Source organism: Pleurodeles waltl, chromosome 9 (genome assembly GCF_031143425.1).
Source record: "Pleurodeles waltl isolate 20211129_DDA chromosome 9, aPleWal1.hap1.20221129, whole genome shotgun sequence".
NCBI lineage: Eukaryota > Metazoa > Chordata > Amphibia > Caudata > Salamandridae > Pleurodeles > Pleurodeles waltl.
In genome coordinates, this window is record NC_090448.1 from 1,183,375,827 (window position 1) to 1,183,401,311 (window position 25,485).

A 25,485-nucleotide genomic window follows, 5' to 3' on the forward strand; every position below is an offset into this window, starting at 1 on the left:
AAGATGAGGGCAAATCTATCGTCGATGGTGACTTAGTGGAGGAAATCACCTTGATCCACTGAATGGGAATGTGAATAGCTGCCATAGTCAAGGTTCTCAACGACAATGGCTTCATAGATGAGACGGTGGTGACGGTCCTCGTCGTCGACACGAACGTCGACTGTGATGTTGTTGTCGACGGTGTTCTGAGAGATTTTTTGTTCTCACCGTTGAAGGTTCTGAGGAGGAAGAATGTTGTTGCTCCCCTTTTTTCACAGATGGAGTAAAGGGTTGGGGAGAGGGCGTGCCTGTGGAGATGAGTTTGAGTTTCTCCTTAAGCAGAAAGTCCTTTTTTGAAAAGACAAGCTTCACCAAATCACGTTTTCTCTCGTTTATTAATAACAGAGGACTCAGTGCAGATGTACGACCAACCCTAGCAGATGCCGGTCAACAGCTGACTCGCACCACTTCACATTGCTAACATTCAAATTTTTCTTTATCTCTCCATTGCCAAGATACTTACAGCTTCTAGCATTTCTCTCAATACAACATATCTCCTTCCCCAACAATCTTTATTTTTAAAAAATACACATTTCCTATACAATGAGATCACATTTTCAATAACATGCATTTGATGACCTTTAATATTATATACAATACATTTTAAATACCACTGCTTCTAACATTCATTCAAAATATAATCATTTTTTAAAAATGTTTTGGTACTTTGACTTTCCTACCACACCTACTCTCTCTTACTTTTTCCTTCATCCTGTGCCAATCTTCCCTTGTCATCTTTCATTATTCCCATCTCTTCTTCCTTCCTCACATCCATTTTCAATATTTTTCCACTTGTACAACTCCATTTCATTGTACTTTACCACACTTCTCATGTTCCAGCTCTTTCCATCATCCCATTCCACACTGTATTTATTAACTTTCATTACTCGATTTGGCACACATCATTTGGAAATTCCCTTCCTTACACCTCTCATAAGCCTGGTTCGCACAAAAACTCCACATACATACTCACTCCTAACTTCACCTTCCTTGCTATACTTGCATTTCTTCTACATCATTTTTGTTCACCTTCCCCTGTCTTGTTTTTCCCCATCCACCCTGGTACAGCTTTGATACCTGTTTTCCTTCCCTTTAACAACACAAAGGATGTCTTCAATGTAGTCGAGTGTGGTGTGATAACTCTGTAGCTAATTATTTATTTTCTGGAGTTGGTGCTTTTTCAATAGCCTTCATCAATTTGATCTTAGATTCTATTCCCTCATAAGACACTGTGTGACCTAAATACCCTACACTTACATTTACTGATTACTACAATAAGTCCAGCCTTTTCCAACGTTTGACTTTTCTTAACAACTTATCATGGCTTTCGTTGTTCTCCACCCACACGAATATATTGTCCTGGAAAAAGCTTGCATTCTGCAATTTCCCAAGCAAACTCTGCATGACTCTCTGAAATACTGCTGAAGCAGACGCTAGGCTAAAAGGCATGCATACAAACCTAAGTGCTCCTTCAGGTATTCTAAGTGATGTTAGGTGCCTCGAGTCAGAGTGTAATAAAATCTGATGGTGTGCACTTGATAAATCAAATCAAGTGTAGAGTACACCCTTCTTTTCTTCACAGTCGCCACAATTCATTTATATTAGGTATGGGATATCAGTCTACCCCAATGCAGTTATTCAAATCTCTTAAGTCCACACACATCCTAATTTTTCCACTAAGTTTGTGAGCTGCAACAATTGGACTTAACCACTCTGATGATTCTAGCTGTTCAATCGTACCCAATTCCAGAAATGCCTCTCTCAGTACTGCTGGTACATTTTTGACTTTATGCACTTTTGTGACTGCTCTTTCTTTTAAACTGATTTTATGCATGAACTTCTTTAGACAACTCAATTTGTCTCCAAACAAATTTGGGAACTCTTTACTCCATTTCTATGCCTGTTCAATTAATACTGTTAATACCTGCTCTTCAGTATTGGGATTCAATATCATGTTCAAAGCCTTTTGTTCTTTGTATCCTAACAAACATTCTGCCTTCTCTACTACATAAACCCAACATGTGATCTTCTTTTGTTTGAAAATTATTTTGGTTTGAAAACATCCTAAAATTGGTAATTTACTATCAGCATATCCTACTAGTCCAACATTAGTTGTAGATAATTAACTTCTTCCTACTTTCTGCCATTTTCTTGATCTATCAATGTATATGGTGAAAAAGAGTCTGCCAACACTTGAATCCAAAAAGCATTTGCTTTAACTTTACATTTTGGAGGCTTACACTGATCATTTTGTAACACGTTCACATGAGTGTCATCTTCAACAGAATGTGTCATTCTACTATTTGAGTTATTTCTGTATCACTTAACACTAATATCTCAATGTCACCATCTGATGAACTACTTCCCTCTTTCCCTATGTCGTTCCATACTAAATTCACACTTCCTTTATACGTTGGTTTTTTCAAGTTACATACTTGCAAAAAGTGTCCTATTTTGTTGCATCTGAAACATGTGGCTTTCACTGCAGGACAATTTCCAGATGACATTAATGTTTATTGCTACCACATCTATAACCATTTTTTCTCCTCATCATCCTTAACTTTGTCAGTCTTATTTTCTTCTCTTGTATATGTGACCTTTCTATTTATTGCATGCATTGTTTCATCACCATCTTTTTTTTCTATTTACTATTTACTTGACATACTGTGAAGTGTCTTCGATATGTTTGGCAATCATTACAGCTTTATCTAATGAAGTGTCTTTTACACTTAACAGCTTTTCTTGAATCTTTCCATTAATGGTGCAATTAGTTAACTGATCTCTTATCATTTCTTCATGTAATTCTCTAAAATTACATGTAACTGCTAACGTTGATAGTACACTAACATAGTGATCAATAGTGCCCTTGAAAGAAAAAAAAAAGTGACTTTCCACTACTACACTTCCTTTTTATCATAAAGTTCTTCCAGTGATTTGATCACTACTGTATACAAATCTTCTTCATTTTCTTCATCTGACACTCTTCACCTTCTGTAAACTTACGCACTGTAACATTTTCAATACTTTTCTTCCTTCTACTCCTAAACTGTGCTTTCCTTTTTGCCACAAATAGCCCCTTCCAAGACCTCCAAATACGTTTCAAAAGCTTCTCGCCAATCTTCCCAAAACATATTTGGATATCCTGGAGTAGCCAAAAATACCAGTGGAGGGGAAATAGAATGCATAGTTAGCTTTGCAACAGGTTATCACTCCATATATATTAATATACTCCAGCAAGGTAAGTAAATCTAATGAACTAATAATTGCTAAACTCTTGCAAGGTAAGTATATCCAATGAACTAACAATGTTCAACACAACAAACTAACATAGCAAAAGGAACAACCACTGCCCTGGTCAACAAAAAAACATAAAACAATAAGCTAATAAAAAATAAAAACAAAGGTAGTCACTGTTCTCCGAGGGTCTTGAAACTTCACCTTTACATCTACTTTTGACAGTCAAACGGTCTCTCCGCTGTATGAGCACTAAGCATAACATCTCAAACATCGTACTTCAACACTGACGCACAGTAAACTCCCCCATTGTTAACATGGCCAATGAATGTTGCTCATGCTGTATGTACAAAAGTGAACTCCACTCATTTCGTATAAGTGCATGAAGGTTTTCCAATTAGTTAAAATGGCCAACATATGTTTCAAAAGAGAGTTCCAATTGTTTCAAGTTGACGTGTCTCCTTCGACATGAACAATCCCAGACATTATTTGCACCAGCCAAGAGCTCGCGGGAAACACTATCGGCAGTAACAGAATCGCTGTGTGGCCTCGCGGAATCACAAGGAGGAGAGAGCCTGACATTTTCAAATAATAACACTTCTTGTAGATCATGCAGATAGATACTGTTCTTTATATGCTAAATTACTCCCTTAACACAAACTTCAAATAAATGGTGCCTAAAATGTAATCTGTGTAAATTTTGTAACAATTCCCATTTCATGTGTAACACTCTTGCAGAAGTCATTTAACTTGCAGGTTCTCACAAACTGCTTGTGCTCAGAAGTTCAAACATTATATGAACACTTGTTGACTTCCTTCATACTAAACTTCTTTTTCTTTACTCCAAACCGCACCAAGTATTTCATCCTGTTCCAATAACGTTTTGGCACAACATTATATTATGCGCAACAGTAACATTAACAACACCACAGCAAAGAAATGTAGATATGCCAGAAATTCAAAGTTAGTAACATGCTCTGCAAGGTAATATCATGGACATAAACTAATTTCTCAATTTACCGGCACCAGCAGCATTTACTTTTTTTTTTTCCCCCACGTTCGCTGTTTCTCTTTTGATATCTTCATATTAAGTAGACCAGGATTGGTCCTCCAAAAGGTCCCACCCTTGTCACCACTTGAAAAGACGGGCTTCACCAAATTGCATTTTCTCTCCTTTAATAGCACAAGACTCAGTGCAATGTACGACCAACTCTGGCAGATGCCAGTCAATAGCTGACTTGCATCACTTCACATTGCTAACATTTTAATTCTTCTTTATCTCTCCGTTGCCAATATACCTACAGCATTTAGCAATTCTCTCAATACAACATATATGATATACCTTCAAGGCCTTTCTACTCTTCCCAGAAGCCCCATGCTTAGAGGATCTTGACCTTTTGAGGAGTCTTGCAGATGTATTGCTGTCCTCCTCAGAAGAGCTGGATTTTGGGGATTTAGACTTCTGTTGCCACATAAATAGCCTCTCCTCCCTGTCTCTCAAGGTTTTAGAAGAAAAATTGTGACAAATCTTGCACTGCTTTACCTGATGTTTGCGGCAGAGGCAATAGAGACAGTCTCTGTGTGGGTCATTCACATAAAGCCTTTTCTTCCCATAGGACTTGCAGGATCTGAAGCGGTCTTCCTTAGAAGACTCGGGCATTGCAATTGAAGAAAAGTTGGGATACATAGGAAAAAAACTTTGCAGAACTCAGGGAGACTGCCTTCACACAACATGTGGTAGAACGTTTGAGGGATTCAGTGTTTGTTGGGAGTATTCTAGAGGGTGCCGTTTTCAAATTTGGTCCTTTTTTTAAAATGACATAGATAGGCTATTAAACTGACTTTGCATTGCCATAATAGCCTATGCTACTATTACATACTGCTTTACTATGGTACTGTGGGACTCCCACTTCGACGACAGGGAATGATTCAAGCATGTGAATCTATGAAAGATACAATACTGGAGAAATGTTTCTATTCTCCCCATTACCGGAGGGCTGTTGCTAGACTGCATAATTTAATCAGAGAGTCTGTCATCTTCCAATTCTTTGGCTCATCACCAGAGTTTGGGGTATAAAGCCCTAAGATGTACTTTTCCCACTGATCATTCCCAATCGAAATTGGACTCGCTCCAATTTTACTCCCACAACCCTCTGAAATAATCTACCAAAATGTCTGGTCATCTTTACTATGGGTGGCTTCTCTCAAGGTAATACATCTATAGCTGCTTTCCTGCTGCTTTTGAGTTGTGTATATTCTAGCTATGTTTCCCCTTTGCAGCTAGTAAAAAAGAAACTGCCTTCTGATTAACCTATTAATCTCTTTGTTTAGAGGGGGTTATTCTTCCTATATCTCTATTACGAGCCCGGAAGGGGTGCAACTGGTTCTTTCACCACAGATTTATATCCCTCTCAAACATTTGGAAAATGCCTCACTCCCCTCCACTGATCTTTCCTGAACTGCCGTTACCAGTTGTAGGAAGGTAGCCTCTTTCTAGCCTTGTTACCCCCACTTTTGGCCTGTTTGTGAGTATATGTCAGGGTGTTTTACTGTCTCACTGGGATCCTGCTAGCCAGGGCCCAGTGCTCATAGTGAAAACCCTATGTTGTCAGTATGTTTGTTATGTGTCACTGGGATCCTGCTAGCCAGGGCCCCAGTGCTCATAAGTTTGTGGCCTATATGTGTTCCCTGTGTGGTGCCTAACCGTATCACTGAGAGCTCTGCTAACCAGAATCTCAGTGGTTATGCTCTCTCTGCTTTCTAAATTTGTCACTGCAGGCTAGTGACTAAATTTACCAATTCTCATTGGCACACTGGTACACCCATATAATTCCCTAGTAGATGGTACTTAGGTACCCAGGGTATTGGGGTTCCAGGAGATCCCTATGGGCTGCAGCATTTCTTTTGCCACCCATAGGGAGCTCAGACAATTCTTACACAGGCATGCCACTGCAGCCTGAGTGAAATAACGTCCACGTTATTTCACAGCCATTTTTCACTGCACATAAGTAACTTATAAGTCACCTATATATCTAACCCTCACTTGGTGAAGGTTGGGTGCCAAGTTACTTAGTGTGTGGGCACCCTGGCACTAGCCAAGGTGCCCCCACATTGTTCAGGGCAAATTCCCCGGACTTTGTGAGTGCGGGGACACCATTACACGTGTGCACTATACATAGGTCACTTCCTATGTATAGCGTCACAATGGTAACTCCGAACATGGCCATGTAACATGTCTAAGATCATGGAATTGTCACCCCAATACCATTCTGGTATTGGAGGGACAATTCCATGATCCCCCGGGTCTCTAGCACAGAACCCGGGTGCTGCCAAACTGCCTTTCCGGGGTTTCCACTGCAGCTGCTGCCAACCCCTCAGACAGGATTCTTCCCTCCTGGGGTCTGGGCAGCCCCAGCCCAGGAAGACAGAACAAAGGATTTCCTTTGAGAGAGGGTGTTACACCCTCACCCTTTGGAAATAGGTGTGAAGGGCTGGGGAGGAGTAGCCTCCCCCAGCCTCTGGAAATGCTTTGATGGACACAGATGGTGCTCAGCTCTGCATAAGCCAGTCTACACCGGTTCAGGGATCCCCCAGCCCTGCTCTGGCGCAAAACTGGACAAAGGAAAGGGGAGTGACCACTCCCCTGACCAGTACCTCCCAGAGGAGGTGCCTAGAGCTCCTCCAGTGTGTCTCAGACCTCTGCCATCTTGGATTCAGAGGTGTTGGGGGCACACAGGACTGCTCTGAGTGGCCAGTGCCAGCAGGTCACATCAGAGACCCCCTCGGATAGGCTCTTACCTTTCTTGGTAGCCAAACCTCCTTTTCTGGCTATTTAGGGTCTCTCCTCTGGGGTATTCTTCAGATAACGAATGCAAGAGCTCACCAGAGTTCCTCAGCACTTCCCTCTTCGACTTCTGCCAAGGGTCGACCGCTGACTGCTCCAGGACACCTGCAAAACCACAACAAAGTAGCAAGACGACTACCAGCAACATTGTAGCGCCTCATCCTGCCGGCTTGCTCAACTGTTTCCTGGTGGTGCATGCTCTCGGGGCTGTCTGCCTTCACCCTGCCCTGGAAGCCAAGAAGAAATCTCCCATGGGTCGACGGAATATTCCCCCGGCTAACGCAGGCACCAAAAGACTGCATCACCGGTCCTCTGGGTCCCCTCTCATCCTGACGAGCGTGGTCCCTGGAACACAGGAACTCTATCCAAGTGACTCCCACAGTCCAGTGATCCTTCAGTCCAAGTTTGGTGGTGGTCCTCAGGTCCAGGAATCCGTCTTCGGTGCTTTGCTGGTGTTTGTGGTTTTTGCAGAATCCCCCTATCACGACTATTGTGTTCTATTAGGGTAGTATGGGTACTTTACTCCTACTTTTCAGGGTCTTGGGGTGGGGTATCTTGGACTCCCTGACTGTTTTCTTACAGTCCCAGCGACCCTCTACAAGCTCCTATAGATCTGGGGTCCATTCGTGATTCGCATTCCACTTTTGGAGTATATGTTTGTGTTGCCCCTAGACCTATGTTCACCTATTGCGATTCTACACTGTTTGCATTACTTTTCTTACTATTACTTACCTGTTTTGGGTTGGTGTACATATAACTTGTGTATATTACTTACCTCCTAAATGAGGGTATTCTCTGAGATATTTTTGGTATATTGTCATAAAAATAAAGTACCTTTATTTTTAGTAACTCTGAGTATTGTGTTTTCTTATGATATTGTGCTATATGATATAAGTGGTATAGCAGGAGCTTTGCATGTCTCCTAGTTCAGCCTAAGCTTTGCCACAGCTACTTTCTATCAGCCTAAGCTGCTAGAAACGCCTCTATTCTACTAATAAGGGATAACTGGACCTGGCACAGTGTGTAAGTACTACAAGGTACCCACTATAAGCCAGGCCAGCCTCCTACACCATTGCCTCTCTCAGTTTGGCAATTTTATTAGGTTTCTAGTGCATTCTACCATTTAACATACTAAAACCAATCGATTCTCCTGTATAAACTCCAAGAGGCAGCACATGTCACTGAAACATTTAACTTAAGTAAACGACCTCAGTGAGCACTAAAAAGAGATTCACTTATACCCAGATCCACAGCTAGGCTAAAAGTTAGATAGGTAACAATTATATAATCCATGACCCAATATTCTTCACCCAATGAGTAAATGTTGCTGCACAATCTTTCCCAACTCAGCTATTCACTGTCAAACATTCATGTTTCCTTAAATAATCTAATAAAATTGATCCTCCTCTGTCTTTATTTTTTCAGGGAATATTGCCAGAGGGGTAATTTGGGTCCCTTCTCTACTCTGATCCGCAAACACACTTAAGGCATAATTAAATATTTTTACATTAAAATTGCCACTGAAAGGACTTGCCACCAATACTCTTGTTCCAATTGTTCATCTATAAAAACAAATAACTATTATCAAAGGGGTATAAGAATGCTCTGGAGGGATAGAAGTACTCAGAAGTAATAAGGACTCACCTGTATCAAGACCACAATTTCCACTTGCTTTTATTTCTTGAAAGAGGTTAGTTGTTTTGCTCAAAAGTCTTGTGGGCCCTGTTATACTTTTACTTAAAAATTAGCCCTTTCCTCCCCCCACCAGCAGGGCTTCACCTTGAGGGGGAAATCCTAAAAGCATGATAATTATCTAAATCTATATGTGTTGCCTGCCAAGTTTCCTGGATGCAGATAATGCCCACCTGATTTTTCAAACTGCTAGATTACTTTGATCTTTTGAGAAACCAGTTATATTCCAGGAAAACACTTTTAAACCAATATTAACTGTACTGCTGGTTCATTTTTCCCCGAGGGCGACTGTCATTAGGGGTACCAGCAAGCCAGTTCAACTATCGCCATCTTCAGCATCTCTGATGAAAAATCTTCTATATTATCTATAATGGATATCTATTTACGACCCTGATGGATACTACCATATTTTTCACGTTTTCCCTCAACCCCTCTCTCTCTATATATATGCTGGGATGTTCTGTCGTCATATTCATCCGCCATAATCTCAACAATACATGCTCAACTCAACTGAGCTATCCTGCAGTGTGGCCAAAGCTCCTTAGAATGCTTTCATGTGGAATAATCTGATGCTGTATGCCTTTACAGTGAAAGGAAATTTACAGGCCTAGACAAACTTTTTTCTTCTTATTTGGCTGCTCTTTCATCAAGCAGCAAGGCCATGAGGAAGCCTCTTCCGGCCATATGTGCTGGTGCTACAGGACAGCTGCCTACAGTGGACTCAATGTGGTACCAAACCTGCAGGTAAGAACAACTTCTAGCTCAAGCCAAGGTCAGCCATAAGCCAGTTAGCAAGTCTCTCGTTTTCAAGCGGCAACACTCTGCATGGGACAGCAGCTGACTTCCGAAATATGTGAATAAGGATCTTATATGGGGTCCAAATCCCAGTTTGCTATTTTCCAGCCTCAACCGCCAGACACATGAATACACAATAAGCCATGCTTTTCATTGACCATCTTTTGGGATGCCAGCAATAATTAAATTCATAAACAAACGTTTCCATTTCTAAAGACAATTACTATTTTCTGTGATTATTTCCTTATTTTCCATGTTTTTATTCATTCAACATATGCTTCAATCACAAGCAGGGCACATGGGGATGAAGTATTCAGCGGGTAGGCAAATATCTTTACACAGTTTGGGACATAACATACAGAATGTGGCGCTTATCACACTTGATTCTGCTTGCATCAATATTTACCTGGTACTTTCTTGCTGTACATTTTCAAAGGCAATTACCTGCTGAAGTACCTGAGGAAAATTGCAAGCACCTAAAGTAATGGCCATGAAACCAGGAAATCTGATAAGTGCAGTCACAGGTGTAATCACACATCGTAAATAAACGGCCTTCTTGTGGTCGGCTGCTAAATACGTATGTTGTCTTTAACTTTTCTGATCACACAGAATTCATTTACAAAAATACAATTACAAGAACACCTTTGTTAGCTCATGACAACAATCATTAGCTAAAACCAATGTCAAATTCACACACAGCCTTTAAAATATCCCCAAGCTTGTTAAGTGCTCCAGTTGCTTATAAGTGTCCACTTGCTCTATAAAAAAAAGAAGTGTCCTGGCTGCGTAAAGTATTCTGTAAAGACTTAATTGAGTTATAGTTATCACTAATTGTAAATCAGATGAAGGCATTTGCAACAGTTCTTTTCCTTTCACCTTCCGATTACCATTTTCTTCTAGGGGACAAATGAACACAGAGAGCGACAGGGATCTCCTTTCCCTAAAATGTTTTCCTCGTACACGCAAGGTGGATAGCCCTTGAATTTCTACTTTTAAAGATCGCCTTTGCCTTAAAGCTCACCCTACCCCTGAAAAGATAGTAATACAATTTGTATACCCTTAATTTTACTGCAGTTAGAATACAGAATGCTTTGCTGTTAGTCCTGGCCCCTTGATATACCTCACTAGAAAAAAAAATTGTCCAGAGATTTTCATTTTTTATTTGTGTTTTTGTATCATTAGAGAAGTAATTTAGCTTGGGTAGACATTTCTAATTCGGGCCGATTTTTTCTGGATGACATTTTTTAAATGGCAGATGTGTTGCAATGATTATGTAATATTTCAGGAACCATGAGACCTATATACTTCATTTTGGTGTCAAAACGTAGGTTTTGGGGTCAAGTAGTCTTATAGAGACAGAAAAAACTCCTTAGGACAACCATCCCGCCATTCTCCAAAACGGTGGCTCTATAATGATGTGTTTTAGGCATCATATTGGTAATTTATTTTAATATTGTTTTTGTTTCAGGTTTTCCGTTGATTCAAGTTTGTAAACATGAGAGAAGCAAGTGGCAGCCGAGGATCTTTACCTCCTGACAGAGTGTTGCTAACTACAAAAAATCCGAGGACTCCAAAAAATAAAAATGTGTCATATGCCAACCTAATCCAAAAGAAAAGCTAACTTCAACCCGGCTGGACAGAAGAGAGTTAGAGAAGCTGCAGAAACAAGGCAAGATAAAGTTCACAAAAGACTGAAACTGATGGGTGAAGAGGATCAAATATTTTATCACTGTAATAAGTGTTACAGGTCATGTACAATGGAAAAAACCCTGAAAATTGTCCAAAAAAATTGCATAATCCAATGAATCACAACTAGAATCCGAGTCTTCTGAGAAAGCTACGACAACCAAACCCATTGTCCATCCACTTAGAAGATTGATACCCACGTCTTGTCCACCTCTAACAACTGATCAGAAAGCAGAGGATCTTCAATGTGTTATCTGTGGTTTAGCCAGAACAAGGGCCAAAGGGACTGACAAAAGAACAAAGTACAGAGTATGTGAGTCTCAAAGGGTAAACATGTTTTTATCTGCAGCTAGACTCTTTCAAGATGAAGTTTCCAGCCGAGTAGCTGATCTAAACATTGAGGTGAATGTATTTGCTGTGGCTTTGTATGCCGAAATTTGTGTATGCATACATTCGAAAATATGAACGTACAATGAGCTCACAGAAGCAACCTAACTGCCAGCCTTCAGTTAAGTAAGCAAATTAAGTTTTAAAGCCAGTCTTGAGTGCTGGCTATGGGATCACACTCAGTGAGATCATAATAATGAAATGAAGATTTTCCTGGTGAGAATGTACAATGATAGATGGGGAGACTTATTTTGTGATATGACTCCTGAAGTTCTTGCTGCCAAAATAATATCACAGGATGCAGTAAAATCAGCAGGAACCATTCTAAGAAACGTAATGGAAAGATTTAGATTTTGGACTTAATGACAAATTTTGCTATGCCCCACAGCTCCGCAAATCCGGGGAGTCAACAAGAACGCCTAAAGTTGTCTTAACATGTTTTACATCATGGTTTAATATCAGGAAAGCAAAACTGTTACAAACTAAAGTTTTTACGTTCGGAACAGAAGCCAACAACATTGATGATGGCTTTGAAGATAGAAGCGAAGAAGCGGAAGACAATCGCATGAACCAACTGGCTTATGTTGTGCAAATTAACTGTCTTTTCCAAATCATGTTTTATTAAATTACATCACAGCAAAAGAAAACTCCGCTACACGTGATGACTGCCCACGCAATCAATGACAAGTGCAAAAGTAGAGAACTAATAACTTCAATGAATAGGTTTGGCGTATCAACAAGTCAAAATAAAAATAGTATGGAGCAGGAACTTGTTAGCAGCTCAAGCTGTAAAATCTTGTGAATTCAACAGCATACCACTTCCAAGGAATCCAGGAAAGGATTTACAATTGTTGCTCTTCATAATTTTGAAGACAGGTCTTGTTTGTCCGTAACATTCAGCATCATGTGATAATGCCATTGTGCTTTTTCAAGGCTGTATCAATGAAGTAGCTGCTGGAAAACAAGCTGTGTCTGCTGTAGGCATAAACAAACAAAGCAGCAAACTTATAACCCAACTGTAGGAAAGTGACCCTTTTGGCAAGGTTAGCCGCACACTCTTTTTGCCAGATATCTGATGCTAACTTGACTGAGTGTGCGCTGGGATCATGCTAACCATCCCCCAGCACCTGTGTTCTTTCCCTAAACTGTACCACTTCTTCTACATTTGGCACACCCCTAGCACACAACTAAGTCCCTTGTAAAAGGTACCAGAGGTGCCAAAGGCCCTGTGGCCAGCGAGGGTCCCAAAGGGCTGCAGTATGTATTATGCCACCCCAAGGTACCCTCTCACCAAACACATGCACACTGTCACCGCAGCTTGTGTGTGCTGGTGGGGAGAAAAAGGTACGGTCAACATGGCATCCCTTTCTGGGTGCATGCCCACAAACCACTGCCTGTGGCCTAGGTGAGTCACCCCTCTAACAGGCCTTACAGCCCTAGGGCAGGGTGCATTATACCACAGTTGAGGGCATAGCTGCATGAGCAAAATGCCCCTAAAGAGTCTCAGTCCATTCTTAGACATTCTTAGTGCAGTGTGGCCGTATTGGGTAAATGGGCTGGCAGTTTGTCCTTACGAACTCCACAGCTCCATGATGGCTTTACTGAAGACTGTGAAGTTTGATATCAAACTTTTCAGCTCAATAAACCCACACTGATGCCACATCTCCAGCCTACATCCAGAGGACCCCTCTGACAGCGACCAGCTCCAGTGAAGATTTCCAGATGCCTAAATGTACCCCTGCACCCGCAGCTCCTGGCCTTGGGGAACCCAAACCAATGGTCCAGCAATGTCTGGTGGGCTCTCTACTTACCTGTCCAGTCGTTGGTTTTCTTCAGTCGACTCCCTTGACTTAGCCTGCAGCATCTTTGTAACCTCTGGGGTTCCCTCAATGAAAAGCAATGGGCGCTCAACACAGTGTTTGCACCCTGCGCTGACCTGTGGCCTCCTGGTGCTGATTTAAACACCCCCACACCTGTGCCCTGAAGCCATGGGCACTTACCTGCAAGCAGTTTATTTCCAAGTGCCCCCAGTCCCCAAAGGATTCCGTGGGGGGGTCCAACACCAACTTTGACCTCTGCACCCAGCCAACCCCATGTTGCTGGTGATACACGCTTGGTGTCTTCCTAAACTTTGCCCTGTGGACAACTTAACCCCTGAAGACTGGGATCCTAAGTCAAGTACTTACCTTTAAATTGTGTTGTTACTTTTCCTCCTCTAGGATTGCACTGCTTACAATCAGAAATTGCACTAAAATAGTCCACTTTTGAAACTGAAAAGCATTACTTACTAGTGAACTGTTTAACTTGTGAATTCTAAACAAAGTGCATTTGATATTTGAAAGTGATACAGTTTCAAGAGTGTACTTACCTGCACCAAAGATCCTTTTGATTCTAGAAATAAAGTAAAGTATATTTTTTTGATACATAAAACAATTGGCCTGGAGTTAGTCAGTGAGTATGTGCCTCATTTTTTGACTGTGTGTACAACAAATGCTTATCACTACCCTCTGATAAGCCTAACTGCTCGACCACACTACCACAAAAGAGAGCATCAGTATTATCTTCTTTGGCCTCTGTAAAGCCTCTGGGGATCTACTGCACTCTGTGCACAATATACCTTACTTCGGTATAGTATATACAGAGCCAGCTTCCTACAGAAACTGCCTTGATCACTACAAGTCATCAACATGTCCCAGTGTACCAGAAAGTTTCAAAGTGGCTAAAGACATGGATCTTCTTTTACCTGATGCAGTGGACCGTAAAGCTGATTTAACTGAATTTATCATATTGCTTATTCAGTGCGGACGGAAGGATGAATAAAAGGCAGTTCTTCCGTGGACTGGAATTCATGCTCTCATCTCCCAGAATACTGTCTCACTGAAGAAGGTTGGCTTTTTACCAGTAATACTGTCTCCAGTCACAAATACACAAAAGTATACACAGCTCTAAAATATTTCCAAAATGTGTGTGCTCAGCTTGAAGACCAGCCTATCCTGCCAATTTTCTGCAAAGGTGTTTTCCGTATTTTAGATGACATTTTCATGAGCAATCCAGTAGAATTTGATGATCTTTATCCAATGATGGGCATTTTCCACATGACAAAAGTTGAGTTGCAGTATGCAGGAATTTATCTCAGTGGATGTAGGATAGACAATGCACTTGTTGAGGCAGAAATCTTTGGAAGCAAAACTGTCCAGCCAGTATTGAGCGGAGTTCTTTATGTTTGTTTGTTACAAGTTACGCTCATGATATCGGAGGCTATAGAAACATGCGTTGGAATGCTTTCTGGAACGAGAATGACAAATCAGGTGTTGCATATCTTATCTCCGAAATGAACAAGGCACAGGGTGCACTTCTTTCAAAAGACATAACGCAAAGCCAGACAATATTCAATACACTCAGTTCAAAATCAGAAAACACGAAAACCAAGTTCGTAGAGTTCGTCAAAAAATGTGAAGAAAATTCACAACTTTGCAAGTAGTAAGGAAATGTTTTACACATGATTGCTCTACTGAAAAACTCGGTACCTGCCGATATGAAGAGTGATTGGGACATGCATGTGAAGACTGTGGAGTCACTGATTACGGTGTTTAACAAATTCTACTGCATAAACTACCTGAGCTATGGGTCCTGGTATTTGAAGAGTGAAGAAGCTAGGTGGAAAAACCACACCTCTACAGAAAATTCATCCAAAGACATTTTAAGATGAAAGACAAGAGAGGGAAATTTCAATGTTGTAGCTCCAGATATGAAACTGGAACAGACGATCCAGAGATCGCAGAAAAGCTCCAAGGGAATTGCTGGTCAGACACGTAAAAGTGAATATGTTGTTCAATGGCAGCTAGTTTACCATGAAGTCCTTTCTATTTGCAATGTTTTCAGAGATTACAAATTCCAAGTTAATTGCCCATCGTGAAACTGTTCTCATCACAAACTTGTGGAAAAGAGAGGGGAACGTTTTAATAAACATGTTGACAGCCTTCTTCATTTCATGCAGCAGCAAGGAAACCTTTTTGAAATGACAGCTTGTGTGACTATACAACTTTGGGACCAAACAATATGTGGATAACAACATAAAGACATGTCTACTAGATGTCCTTAAGCATGGATCGAAACTATACACAGAATTGAAGTAGGAGGGATTTGTAGTAAAAGAAAAAGCGCTGTTTGACATAATCAGTAAAGCTAAGCATCCATGCTTTAATTGCCATAGCAAGAGTTTTGTCTAACCAGTCACTACAATACAGGTTATATAAAAAAAAATTAAAAAAACTTTCACAAGCACACAGAGAGATGGATGTAGCAAACGAAAGGGGTGAATTTGTCAAGGACATTCTGTTGCATTATCTTCTTCCAACAAATGCATTATTTGATAGAGATGCTGCAGCCAAACCAGTAAAGCACAAACTTGTACAGCAGCTCGACACTAAAACTTTCACCTGAAGAATTTCAATTAAAAAAGGTGTCCTCACTGAAAACTGCTGTTGTTGTGGACTATATGTCGTAAGTTTTCAGTAGTTGGCCGGTGCACTCGAGGAGGGCTAGACACTGAAAAAGGAATGAAATGAAAGCAAGCGGATTTGAAAAGGCAAGGCCTCAAACCAATGAAAGTGACAGGCGTGACATGGGTGTGGTTACAAGCCCAAAGAGAGATTACAACAGGGACGGAGAGCCTGTGCACTCAACCATAAAAAAAAAAAAGTGTAGGCGAAGCATATATGCCAGTTTTAAGATAAGAAAATGTGTTTGTCAAGATTTGCTCACAAACCTCTCCTCAGGTACACAGGAGGTCAATCTTCACTTACAAACAGCAGCACTGCGCAAGCACACTGCATTGCCTCAAGCCATCATTTATTGGATTTTTTTTTCCAGAAAGGGTACTCTGTGTCTAATTCCAGGTAGAACTGCATCTTTCAGAGTAATTCACTGACAACATGTAGTGATATTTATGTTTTGACCACTAACTCCATGTTGCACTGAGCCTAGCAGCATACCATCACACTAGTGACCACCAGCTTCATTTTGCCTATTGACTTTATTTTAGCATTAGCCACTGCCATGTTAAAAGCTGCAAGCAGTTTTCCCAAATTGTCATGTTTTTATTTTTCGTGTTCTTTCCCACTAAGGGCTTAGGCTGATAAGAATGTAGTAAGACGGCAGGGAACGGTCTTGTTTTGAAGAGGTACCTTGGGATTGTGGCCAAGTCCTGACGTGTTATTTTCAAAGCTGGCCTAAAGAAATCAGCATTTTTTGAATAAATAAACTTCTGCAGTGAGAGGGAGGTTCTAGAATGTTCCTCTCTTGTTTGTTCAAAGTATAAGAGGCCAAGACCAGATGAACTGAGGCAGAGTACTTTCAGATCTCAGGCATACCAAGGACGCTGGGGTTTGTCATCCTTTCCGTGAGGATAACCGATCTCTCTCTCCTCGATCGATTCTGGCGATCTGATCCTGAATTGTAGGGAGATGAAGCAGTTGTGCCATTGCCTCATGGTGAAGTATACTTTTTAATTCATTATTTGCTTTGCATTATAATATAGATACATATATTTGATGTGTATATTGCAGTGGCGAATCATTTGTACAGGTTTTCATTTCATTGCTGTGACCCTTTTTTAACGTTTGCTTTCAGCACGCTAATCTCCTTTCACGAACCTTGCGAAGTGAAATAATAAATGTGTTCTTTAGACTAAGAAACGCATTCCAGAGATTTTTTTGTCAGTGCACGCGTGTTTCAGCTTAGTGATTAGTGAAGCAAAACATTTTGCCGTAGTCTGACAGTCTAAAGGTAGGTTGGAAGTTGAAAGTGAACGATTTAAAAGTGAAAATATGTTTTTATTCAGAGAGTTATAGGAAGCACTACAAACCATGTCTGAAAATGCATGTGAAATTAAAATGTCTTATGATATATTGGCAAATGTGTTTTCTTGTTTATCAGGAGTTTCTAAATTTTGGGATGGGTGCTTGGATAAAACAGAATTAATAACTGTACTTACATGTTTAAAAAAGGTGCTTTTTGAACAGAAGGATGACCCTTTTGTTCTTGACAGGAGGGTTTGGATATTTGTGTCTGCTTACAGAAAAATGCATGAGATGTAAGCAGTTAGAATATGAAAATCAGAAATTGAAAACGTAGATTGTTAACAGAAAGAATACTGTAACTATACTTTCTTGTCAAAATAAGTTATTACAAGATAAGGCTGATATCTACCAAGCTGTCACAGGGAAATCTTATTTTTCACATTCTAGTAATAAGGAGGTTAAAAAAGGTGGGGGCCAGTGTGAGCTACACCAAGCAAGAAGTTAAGGATGTTAACGATATACTAAAGGAGCTTGTGCAGAGTAAAATGTGGCCAGGACAGAGGGATGTTTCTACCAGTAAAACAAAAGATTCTGGAGTTTGCTACTTCTTGCACTAAGCAAGAGACACAGCGGTTTGTGGGATTGTTTGATTTTTGGAAACAGCCTGACCCTCACGTGATTAAAATCGTAACCCTTTTGTACAAAGTGACAAGTAAAAAATGTGCGTTTGAATGGGGTGAAGAGCAACAGTGTGTTTTTGATTTGGCAAAAGAAATAATTCAACAGGCTTTAGACTTGTGGACAGTGCAGGAAGGAGACATTGTGTTGCATGTAACTATCCAGGGACAATATGCAGATTGGAGGTGGCAGCAAAAGCAGAGAAGAACAGGAGTGTCTCTGGGGTTCTGGACTAAAAGATTATCTGATGGGACTCAGAAAATCTGGAGAAAGCATTTAAATGAAGCCCTCCAGATTCTGAATAACAGACCATTACAAAATGCTGAAACTGCCCTGATGAAAATGTTAACCATGATACAACCACATGTGGCCATCAACACCATTGTGTACTGGGAAATAAAACATAAGAGCTTCAGCTCCTCACAGAGGTCTTGACCTACATGCTTACAAAATTGCCCAACTTGTCATAAGTCCAGTGTATGGAGGATTGGTGAGGAGGAGGACTGCCCCAGCCCTTCTGACAGTACAGGGAATGAGTGTTTCAGCTCGGTCATTAGTGAAGCAAAACACCACAAAAAAAAAACAATAAAAGAAATCAACTGATGTCCGGAAACCCACTAAGCAGAATAAATTAACCTGCTGTTCTATCGCTTGTCTGGCAACCCCCCATAAGCTAAAACAGGGTATAGAGTTGAATGTTCCTCTTTAAAACCTTGTTGTCCTACTGGAATAAGTTGTGCTCTTTGATGGAGGCTTTCAGTTTGCAGTGCTTAAATGTGATCCTTATTCCGTAGTTTACCTCATCAGACTAAACTATCTCATAGTGAACACACATTTACGAAAAGAGTATTGTGGTAGAGAGTTGAGAAATAATTCCTCAAACCTGTTTTGCCAGATGCTTGCAGCTTGGTGTATAATGAAGAATGGGTTAAAAATCACCCATCAAGTCGCCATTTATAATCCCTGCAGATGGAAACAGATACCTGCATGTGTTGCTGGAGCGTCTGGCTGAATAGTGCTGGAGAAGGCACAGGAACATCCTGAAGCTTTGTCCAATTGATTGTAATTGTCACCACATCTTCAGGGAGGTGAAGCTTTGGGGAAAAAAAGGGGATGGTCAACTGAAGTATTAGCAAGAAGCACTTCCAGTCAGACACGCTGCTAGATTTCACTAACCACGTAATGTAGGGATCGTGATCCATCACGTGCCACAGAATAACGAGTGCCCCAGCTCTACTAGTCCCTTGTACAGATCTCCAAGGCCCCCAGCATCTCTCGCCAGACCGCTGCCCTCCTCACCTCCCTCGTTCAGCCCTCCAGGATCTCTCTCCAGACCCCAGCTCTCCTCACCTCCCTCGTTCAGCCCTCCAGGATCTCTCTCCAGACCCCTGCCCTCCTCACCTCCCTCGTTCAGCCCTCCAGGATCTCTCTCCAGACCCCTGCCCTCCTCACCTCCCTCGTTCAGCCCTCCAGGATCTCTCTCCAGACCCCTGCCCTCCTCACCTGCCTAGTTCAGCCCTCCAGGATCTCTCTCCAGACCCCTGCCCTCCTCACCTCCCTCGTACAGATGTCCAAGGCCCCCAGCATCTCCCTCCAGACCCCTGCCCTCCTCACCTCCCTTGTACAGACGTCCAAGGCCCCCAGCATCTCTCGCCAGACCCCTGCCCTCCTCACCTGCCTCGTACAGACCTCCAAGGCCCCCAGCATCTCTCTCCAGACCCCTGCTCTCCTCACCTCCCTCGTACAGACCTCCAAGGCCCCCAGCATCTCTCTCCAGACCCCCGCCCTCCTCACCTGCCTCGTACAGACGTCCAAGGCCCCCAGCATCTCTCTCCAGACCCCCGCTCTCCTCACCTCCCTCGTACAGACGTCCAAGGCCCCCAGCATCTCTCTCCAGACCCCTGCTCTCCTCACCTCCCTCGTACAGACCTCCAAGGCCCCCAGCATCTCTCTCCAGACCCCCGCCCTCCTCACCTGCCCCGTACAGACGTCCAAGGCCCCCAGCATCTCCCTCCAGACCCCTGCCCTCCTCACCTGCCTCGTACAGACGTCCAAGGCCCCCAGCATCTCCCTCCAGACCCCCGCCCTCCTCACCTGCCCCGTACAGACGTCCAAGGCCCCCAGCATCTCCCTCCAGACCCCTGCCCTCCTCACCTGCCTCGTACAGACGTCCAAGGCCCCCAGCATCTCTCTCCAGACCCCTGCCCTCCTCACCTCCCTCGTACAGACCTCCAAGGCCCACAGCATCTCTTTCCAGACCCCTGCTCTCCTCACCTGCCTCGTACAGACGTCCAAGGCCCCCAGCACCTCTCTCCAGACCCCTGCCCTCCTCACCTGCCTCGTACAGACGTCCAAGGCCCACAGCATCTCTCTCCAGACCCCTGCCCTCCTCACCTGCCTCGTACAGACGTCCAAGGCCCCCAGCATCTCTCTCCAGACCCCTGCTCTCCTCACCTCCCTCGTACAGACCTCCAAGGCCCCCAGCATCTCTCTCCAGACCCCCGCCCTCCTCACCTGCCTCGTACAGACGTCCAAGGCCCCCAGCATCTCTCTCCAGACCCCCGCTCTCCTCACCTCCCTCGTACAGACGTCCAAGGCCCCCAGCATCTCTCTCCAGACCCCTGCTCTCCTCACCTCCCTCGTACAGACCTCCAAGGCCCCCAGCATCTCTCTCCAGACCCCCGCCCTCCTCACCTGCCCCGTACAGACGTCCAAGGCCCCCAGCATCTCCCTCCAGACCCCTGCCCTCCTCACCTGCCTCGTACAGACGTCCAAGGCCCCCAGCATCTCCCTCCAGACCCCCGCCCTCCTCACCTGCCCCGTACAGACGTCCAAGGCCCCCAGCATCTCCCTCCAGACCCCTGCCCTCCTCACCTCCCTCGTACAGATGTCCAAGGCCCCCAGCATCTCCCTCCAGACCCCTGCCCTCCTCACCTGCCTCGTACAGACGTCCAAGGCCCCCAGCATCTCTCTCCAGACCCCTGCCCTCCTCACCTCCCTCGTACAGACCTCCAAGGCCCACAGCATCTCTCTCCAGACCCCTGCTCTCCTCACCTGCCTCGTACAGACGTCCAAGGCCCCCAGCACCTCTCTCCAGACCCCTGCCCTCCTCACCTGCCTCGTACAGACGTCCAAGGCCCACAGCATCTCTCTCCAGACCCCCGCCCTCCTCACCTGCCTCGTACAGACGTCCAAGGCCCCCAGCATCTCTCTCCAGACCCCTGCCCTCCTCACCTCCCTCGTACAGACCTCCAAGGCCCACAGCATCTCTCTCCAGACCCCTGCTCTCCTCACCTGCCTCGTACAGACGTCCAAGGCCCCCAGCACCTCTCTCCAGACCCCTGCCCTCCTCACCTGCCTCGTACAGACGTCCAAGGCCCACAGCATCTCTCTCCAGACCCCCGCCCTCCTCACCTGCCTCGTACAGACGTCCAAGGCCCCCAGCATCTCTCGCCAGACCCCTGCCCTCCTCACCTGCCTCGTACAGACCTCCAAGGCCCACAGCATCTCTCTCCAGACCCCTGCCCTCCTCACCTCCCTCGTACAGACCTCCAAGGCCCCCAGCATCTCTCTCCAGACCCCTGCTCTCCTCACCTCCCTCGTACAGACCTCCAAGGCCCCCAGCATCTCTCTCCAGACCCCCGCTCTCCTCACCTGCCTCGTACAGACGTCCAAGGCCCCCAGCATCTCTCTCCAGACCCCCGCCCTCCTCACCTCCCTCGTACAGACGTCCAAGCCCCCAGCATCTCTCTCCAGACCCCCGCCCTCCTCACCTGCCTCGTACAGACGTCCAAGGCCCCCAGCATCTCTCTCCAGACCCCTGCCCTCCTCACCTGCCTCGTACAGACCTCCAAGGCCCCCAGCACCTCTCTCCAGACCCCCGCCCTCCTCACCTGCCTCGTACAGACGTCCAAGGCCCCCAGCATCTCTCTCCAGACCCCTGCTCTCCTCACCTCCCTCGTACAGACCTCCAAGGCCCCCAGCATCTCTCTCCAGACCCCCGCCCTCCTCACCTCCCTCGTACAGACGTCCAAGGCCCCCAGCACCTCTCTCCAGACCCCCGCCCTCCTCACCTGCCTCGTACAGACGTCCAAGGCCCCCAGCATCTCTCTCCAGACCCCTGCTCTCCTCACCTCCCTCGTACAGACCTCCAAGGCCCCCAGCATCTCTCTCCAGACCCCCGCCCTCCTCACCTCCCTCGTACAGACGTCCAAGGCCCCCAGCATCTCTCGCCAGACCCCCGCCCTCCTCACCTGCCTCGTACAGACCTCCAAGGCCCACAGCATCTCTCTCCAGACCCCTGCCCTCCTCACCTCCCTCGTACAGACCTCCAAGGCCCCCAGCATCTCTCTCCAGACCCCTGCTCTCCTCACCTGCCTCGTACAGACGTCCAAGGCCCCCAGCATCTCTCTCCAGACCCCTGCCCTCCTCACCTGCCTCGTACAGACGTCCAAGGCCCCCAGCATCTCTCTCCAGACCCCTGCCCTCCTCACCTGCCTCGTACAGACCTCCAAGGCCCCCAGCATCTCTCTCCAGACCCCTGCCCTCCTCACCTCCCTCGTACAGACCTCCAAGGCCCCCAGCATCTCTCTCCAGACCCCTGCTCTCCTCACCTGCCTCGTACAGACGTCCAAGGCCCACAGCATCTCCCTCCAGACCCCTGCCCTCCTCACCTGCCTCGTACAGACGTCCAAGGCCCACAGCATCTCCCTCCAGACCCCTGCCCTCCTCACCTGCCTCGTACAGACGTCCAAGGCCCCCAGCATCTCCCTCCAGACCCCTGCCCTCCTCACCTGCCTCGTACAGACGTCCAAGGCCCACAGCATCTCCCTCCAGACCCCTGCCCTCCTCACCTGCCTCGTACAGACGTCCAAGGCCCCCAGCATCTCTCTCCAGACCCCTGCCCTCCTCACCTCCCTCGTACAGACCTCCAAGGCCCACAGCATCTCTCTCCAGACCCCTGCTCTCCTCACCTGCCTCGTACAGACGTCCAAGGCCCCCAGCACCTCTCTCCAGACCCCTGCCCTCCTCACCTCCCTCGTACAGACGTCCAAGGCCCCCAGCATCTCTCGCCAGACCCCCGCCCTCCTCACCTGCCTCGTACAGACCTCCAAGGCCCCCAGCATCTCTCTCCAGACCCCTGCTCTCCTCACCTGCCTCGTACAGACGTCCAAGGCCCCCAGCATCTCTCTCCAGACCCCTGCCCTCCTCACCTGCCTCGTACAGACCTCCAAGGCCCCCAGCACCTCTCTCCAGACCCCCGCCCTCCTCACCTGCCTCGTACAGACGTCCAAGGCCCCCAGCATCTCTCTCCAGACCCCTGCCCTCCTCACCTCCCTCGTACAGACCTCCAAGGCCCCCAGCATCTCTCTCCAGACCCCCGCCCTCCTCACCTGCCCCGTACAGACGTCCAAGGCCCCCAGCATCTCCCTCCAGACCCCTGCCCTCCTCACCTGCCTCGTACAGACGTCCAAGGCCCCCAGCATCTCCCTCCAGACCCCCGCCCTCCTCACCTCCCTCGTACAGACGTCCAAGGCCCCCAGCATCTCTCTCCAGACCCCTGCCCTCCTCACCTCCCTCGTACAGACCTCCAAGGCCCCCAGCATCTCTCTCCAGACCCCCGCCCTCCTCACCTGCCCCGTACAGACGTCCAAGGCCCCCAGCATCTCCCTCCAGACCCCTGCCCTCCTCACCTGCCTCGTACAGACGTCCAAGGCCCCCAGCATCTCCCTCCAGACCCCTGCCCTCCTCACCTGCCTCGTACAGACGTCCAAGGCCCCCAGCATCTCCCTCCAGACCCCCGCCCTCCTCACCTCCCTCGTACAGACCTCCAAGGCCCCCAGCATCTCTCTCCAGACCCCTGCTCTCCTCACCTGCCTCGTACAGACGTCCAAGGCCCCCAGCATCTCTCTCCAGACCCCCGCCCTCCTCACCTGCCTCGTACAGACGTCCAAGGCCCCCAGCATCTCTCTCCAGACCCCTGCTCTCCTCACCTCCCTCGTACAGCCCTCCAGGATCTCTCTCCAGACCCCTGCTCTCCTCGCCTCCCTCGTTCAGCCCTCCAGGATCTCTCTCCAGACCCCTGCTCTCCTCGCCTCCCTCGTTCAGCCCTCCAGGATCTCTCTCCAGACCCCTGCCCTCCTCGCCTCCCTCGTTCAGCCCTCCAGGATCTCTCTCCAGACCCCTGCTCTCCTCGCCTCCCTCGTTCAGACCTCCAAGGCCCCCAGCACCTCTCTCCAGACCCCCGCCCTCCTCACCTCCCTCGTACAGACGTCCAAGGCCCCCAGCATCTCTCTCCAGACCCCTGCCCTCCTCACCTCCCTCGTACAGACCTCCAAGGCCCCCAGCATCTCTCTCCAGACCCCCGCCCTCCTCACCTGCCTCGTACAGACGTCCAGGACCCGCAGGGCAGCCCCCAGCATCTCCCTCCCCGCCGCTTCGGCCTCCATCGCTGAGCGGGGACCATGGAAACCGTCGCGCTCGAGTGACGTCGGCAGGGCGGCGGGAGGCGGAGTGACGTCACGGCGCACTGCGTGCCTGCGGAGCGTGGGCCGGACTCGCGGCCTCCGGGGAGGAGGGTCATGAGATCCCCTGCGCCCCGGGGGGAGGGAAGCGGTAGCAGCGGGTCCGCCCCGGGGGGAGGGAAGCGGTAGCAGCGGGTCCCCCCTGCGCCCCGAAGGGCGAGGGTGATAGGATCCTCGCGGCCTGCGCCCCGCACCACCACGCTCTCAATACCCATGACATCACAGGAAGTGACATAAGACTGCTAACCTAAGGCTGGCACAGGAAGTGACATCATAGACTAAGAACCTTAGGCTGCCACAGGAAGTGACATCGTAAGACTGTTAATAGTAGAATGCCACCGTAAGTGACATCATAGACTACTAATCATAGGATGGCACAGGAAGTGACATCATAAGACGTTTAGCTCAGAAGTGATGTAACAAACTTTACAGTTAATTTGTGGAAGAAACCTCTTGCGAGATGACAGGAGTAAGTGAGACTTGTTTCAATTAAAAAGTGCTGTCGTCCCCGAGCTAGCAGTCTCGCCTAAGAGCGAGAGTCCAACTAGGAGGACTCCTGCTCCAGTAAGAGGCCCTGGCCCCACTCCAACGCTGTACGTGGTACCCCTCTGATGCCACTTACGCCATAAAGCACCCTGTCTGCGTGCTGACATCAGCTGCAGTGCATGCGCTACACACCTTCAAGGCCAATGAATGATCCGCAGCAAGACAGGCGCAGTCTCTTGCAGCGTGATGCGGCTGCATTAAGAGGGCGTGGTATAACCAGCCATGCAAGAGGGAAGAAGGTGGGTCAGTGAGTAATCTG

General features: G+C 46.4%; 1 protein-coding gene across 1 annotated transcript in view; it reads right to left on the minus strand.

Annotated features, from left to right (window-relative positions):
• The window catches only part of MBIP (MAP3K12 binding inhibitory protein 1), a 77,698-nt gene extending 52,817 nt beyond the window's left edge, over positions 1-24,881 (minus strand). The window contains exons 1-2 of the mRNA XM_069209136.1: positions 24,534-24,881; positions 19,140-19,250 (exon numbers count right to left, since the gene is read on the minus strand). Of these exons, the coding sequence (XP_069065237.1) occupies positions 19,140-19,250; positions 24,534-24,605 (183 nt within the window). The 5' untranslated portion in view covers positions 24,606-24,881. The remainder of the gene's footprint in view (positions 1-19,139; positions 19,251-24,533) is intronic.
• Between the last annotated feature and the right edge of the window lie 604 nt (positions 24,882-25,485).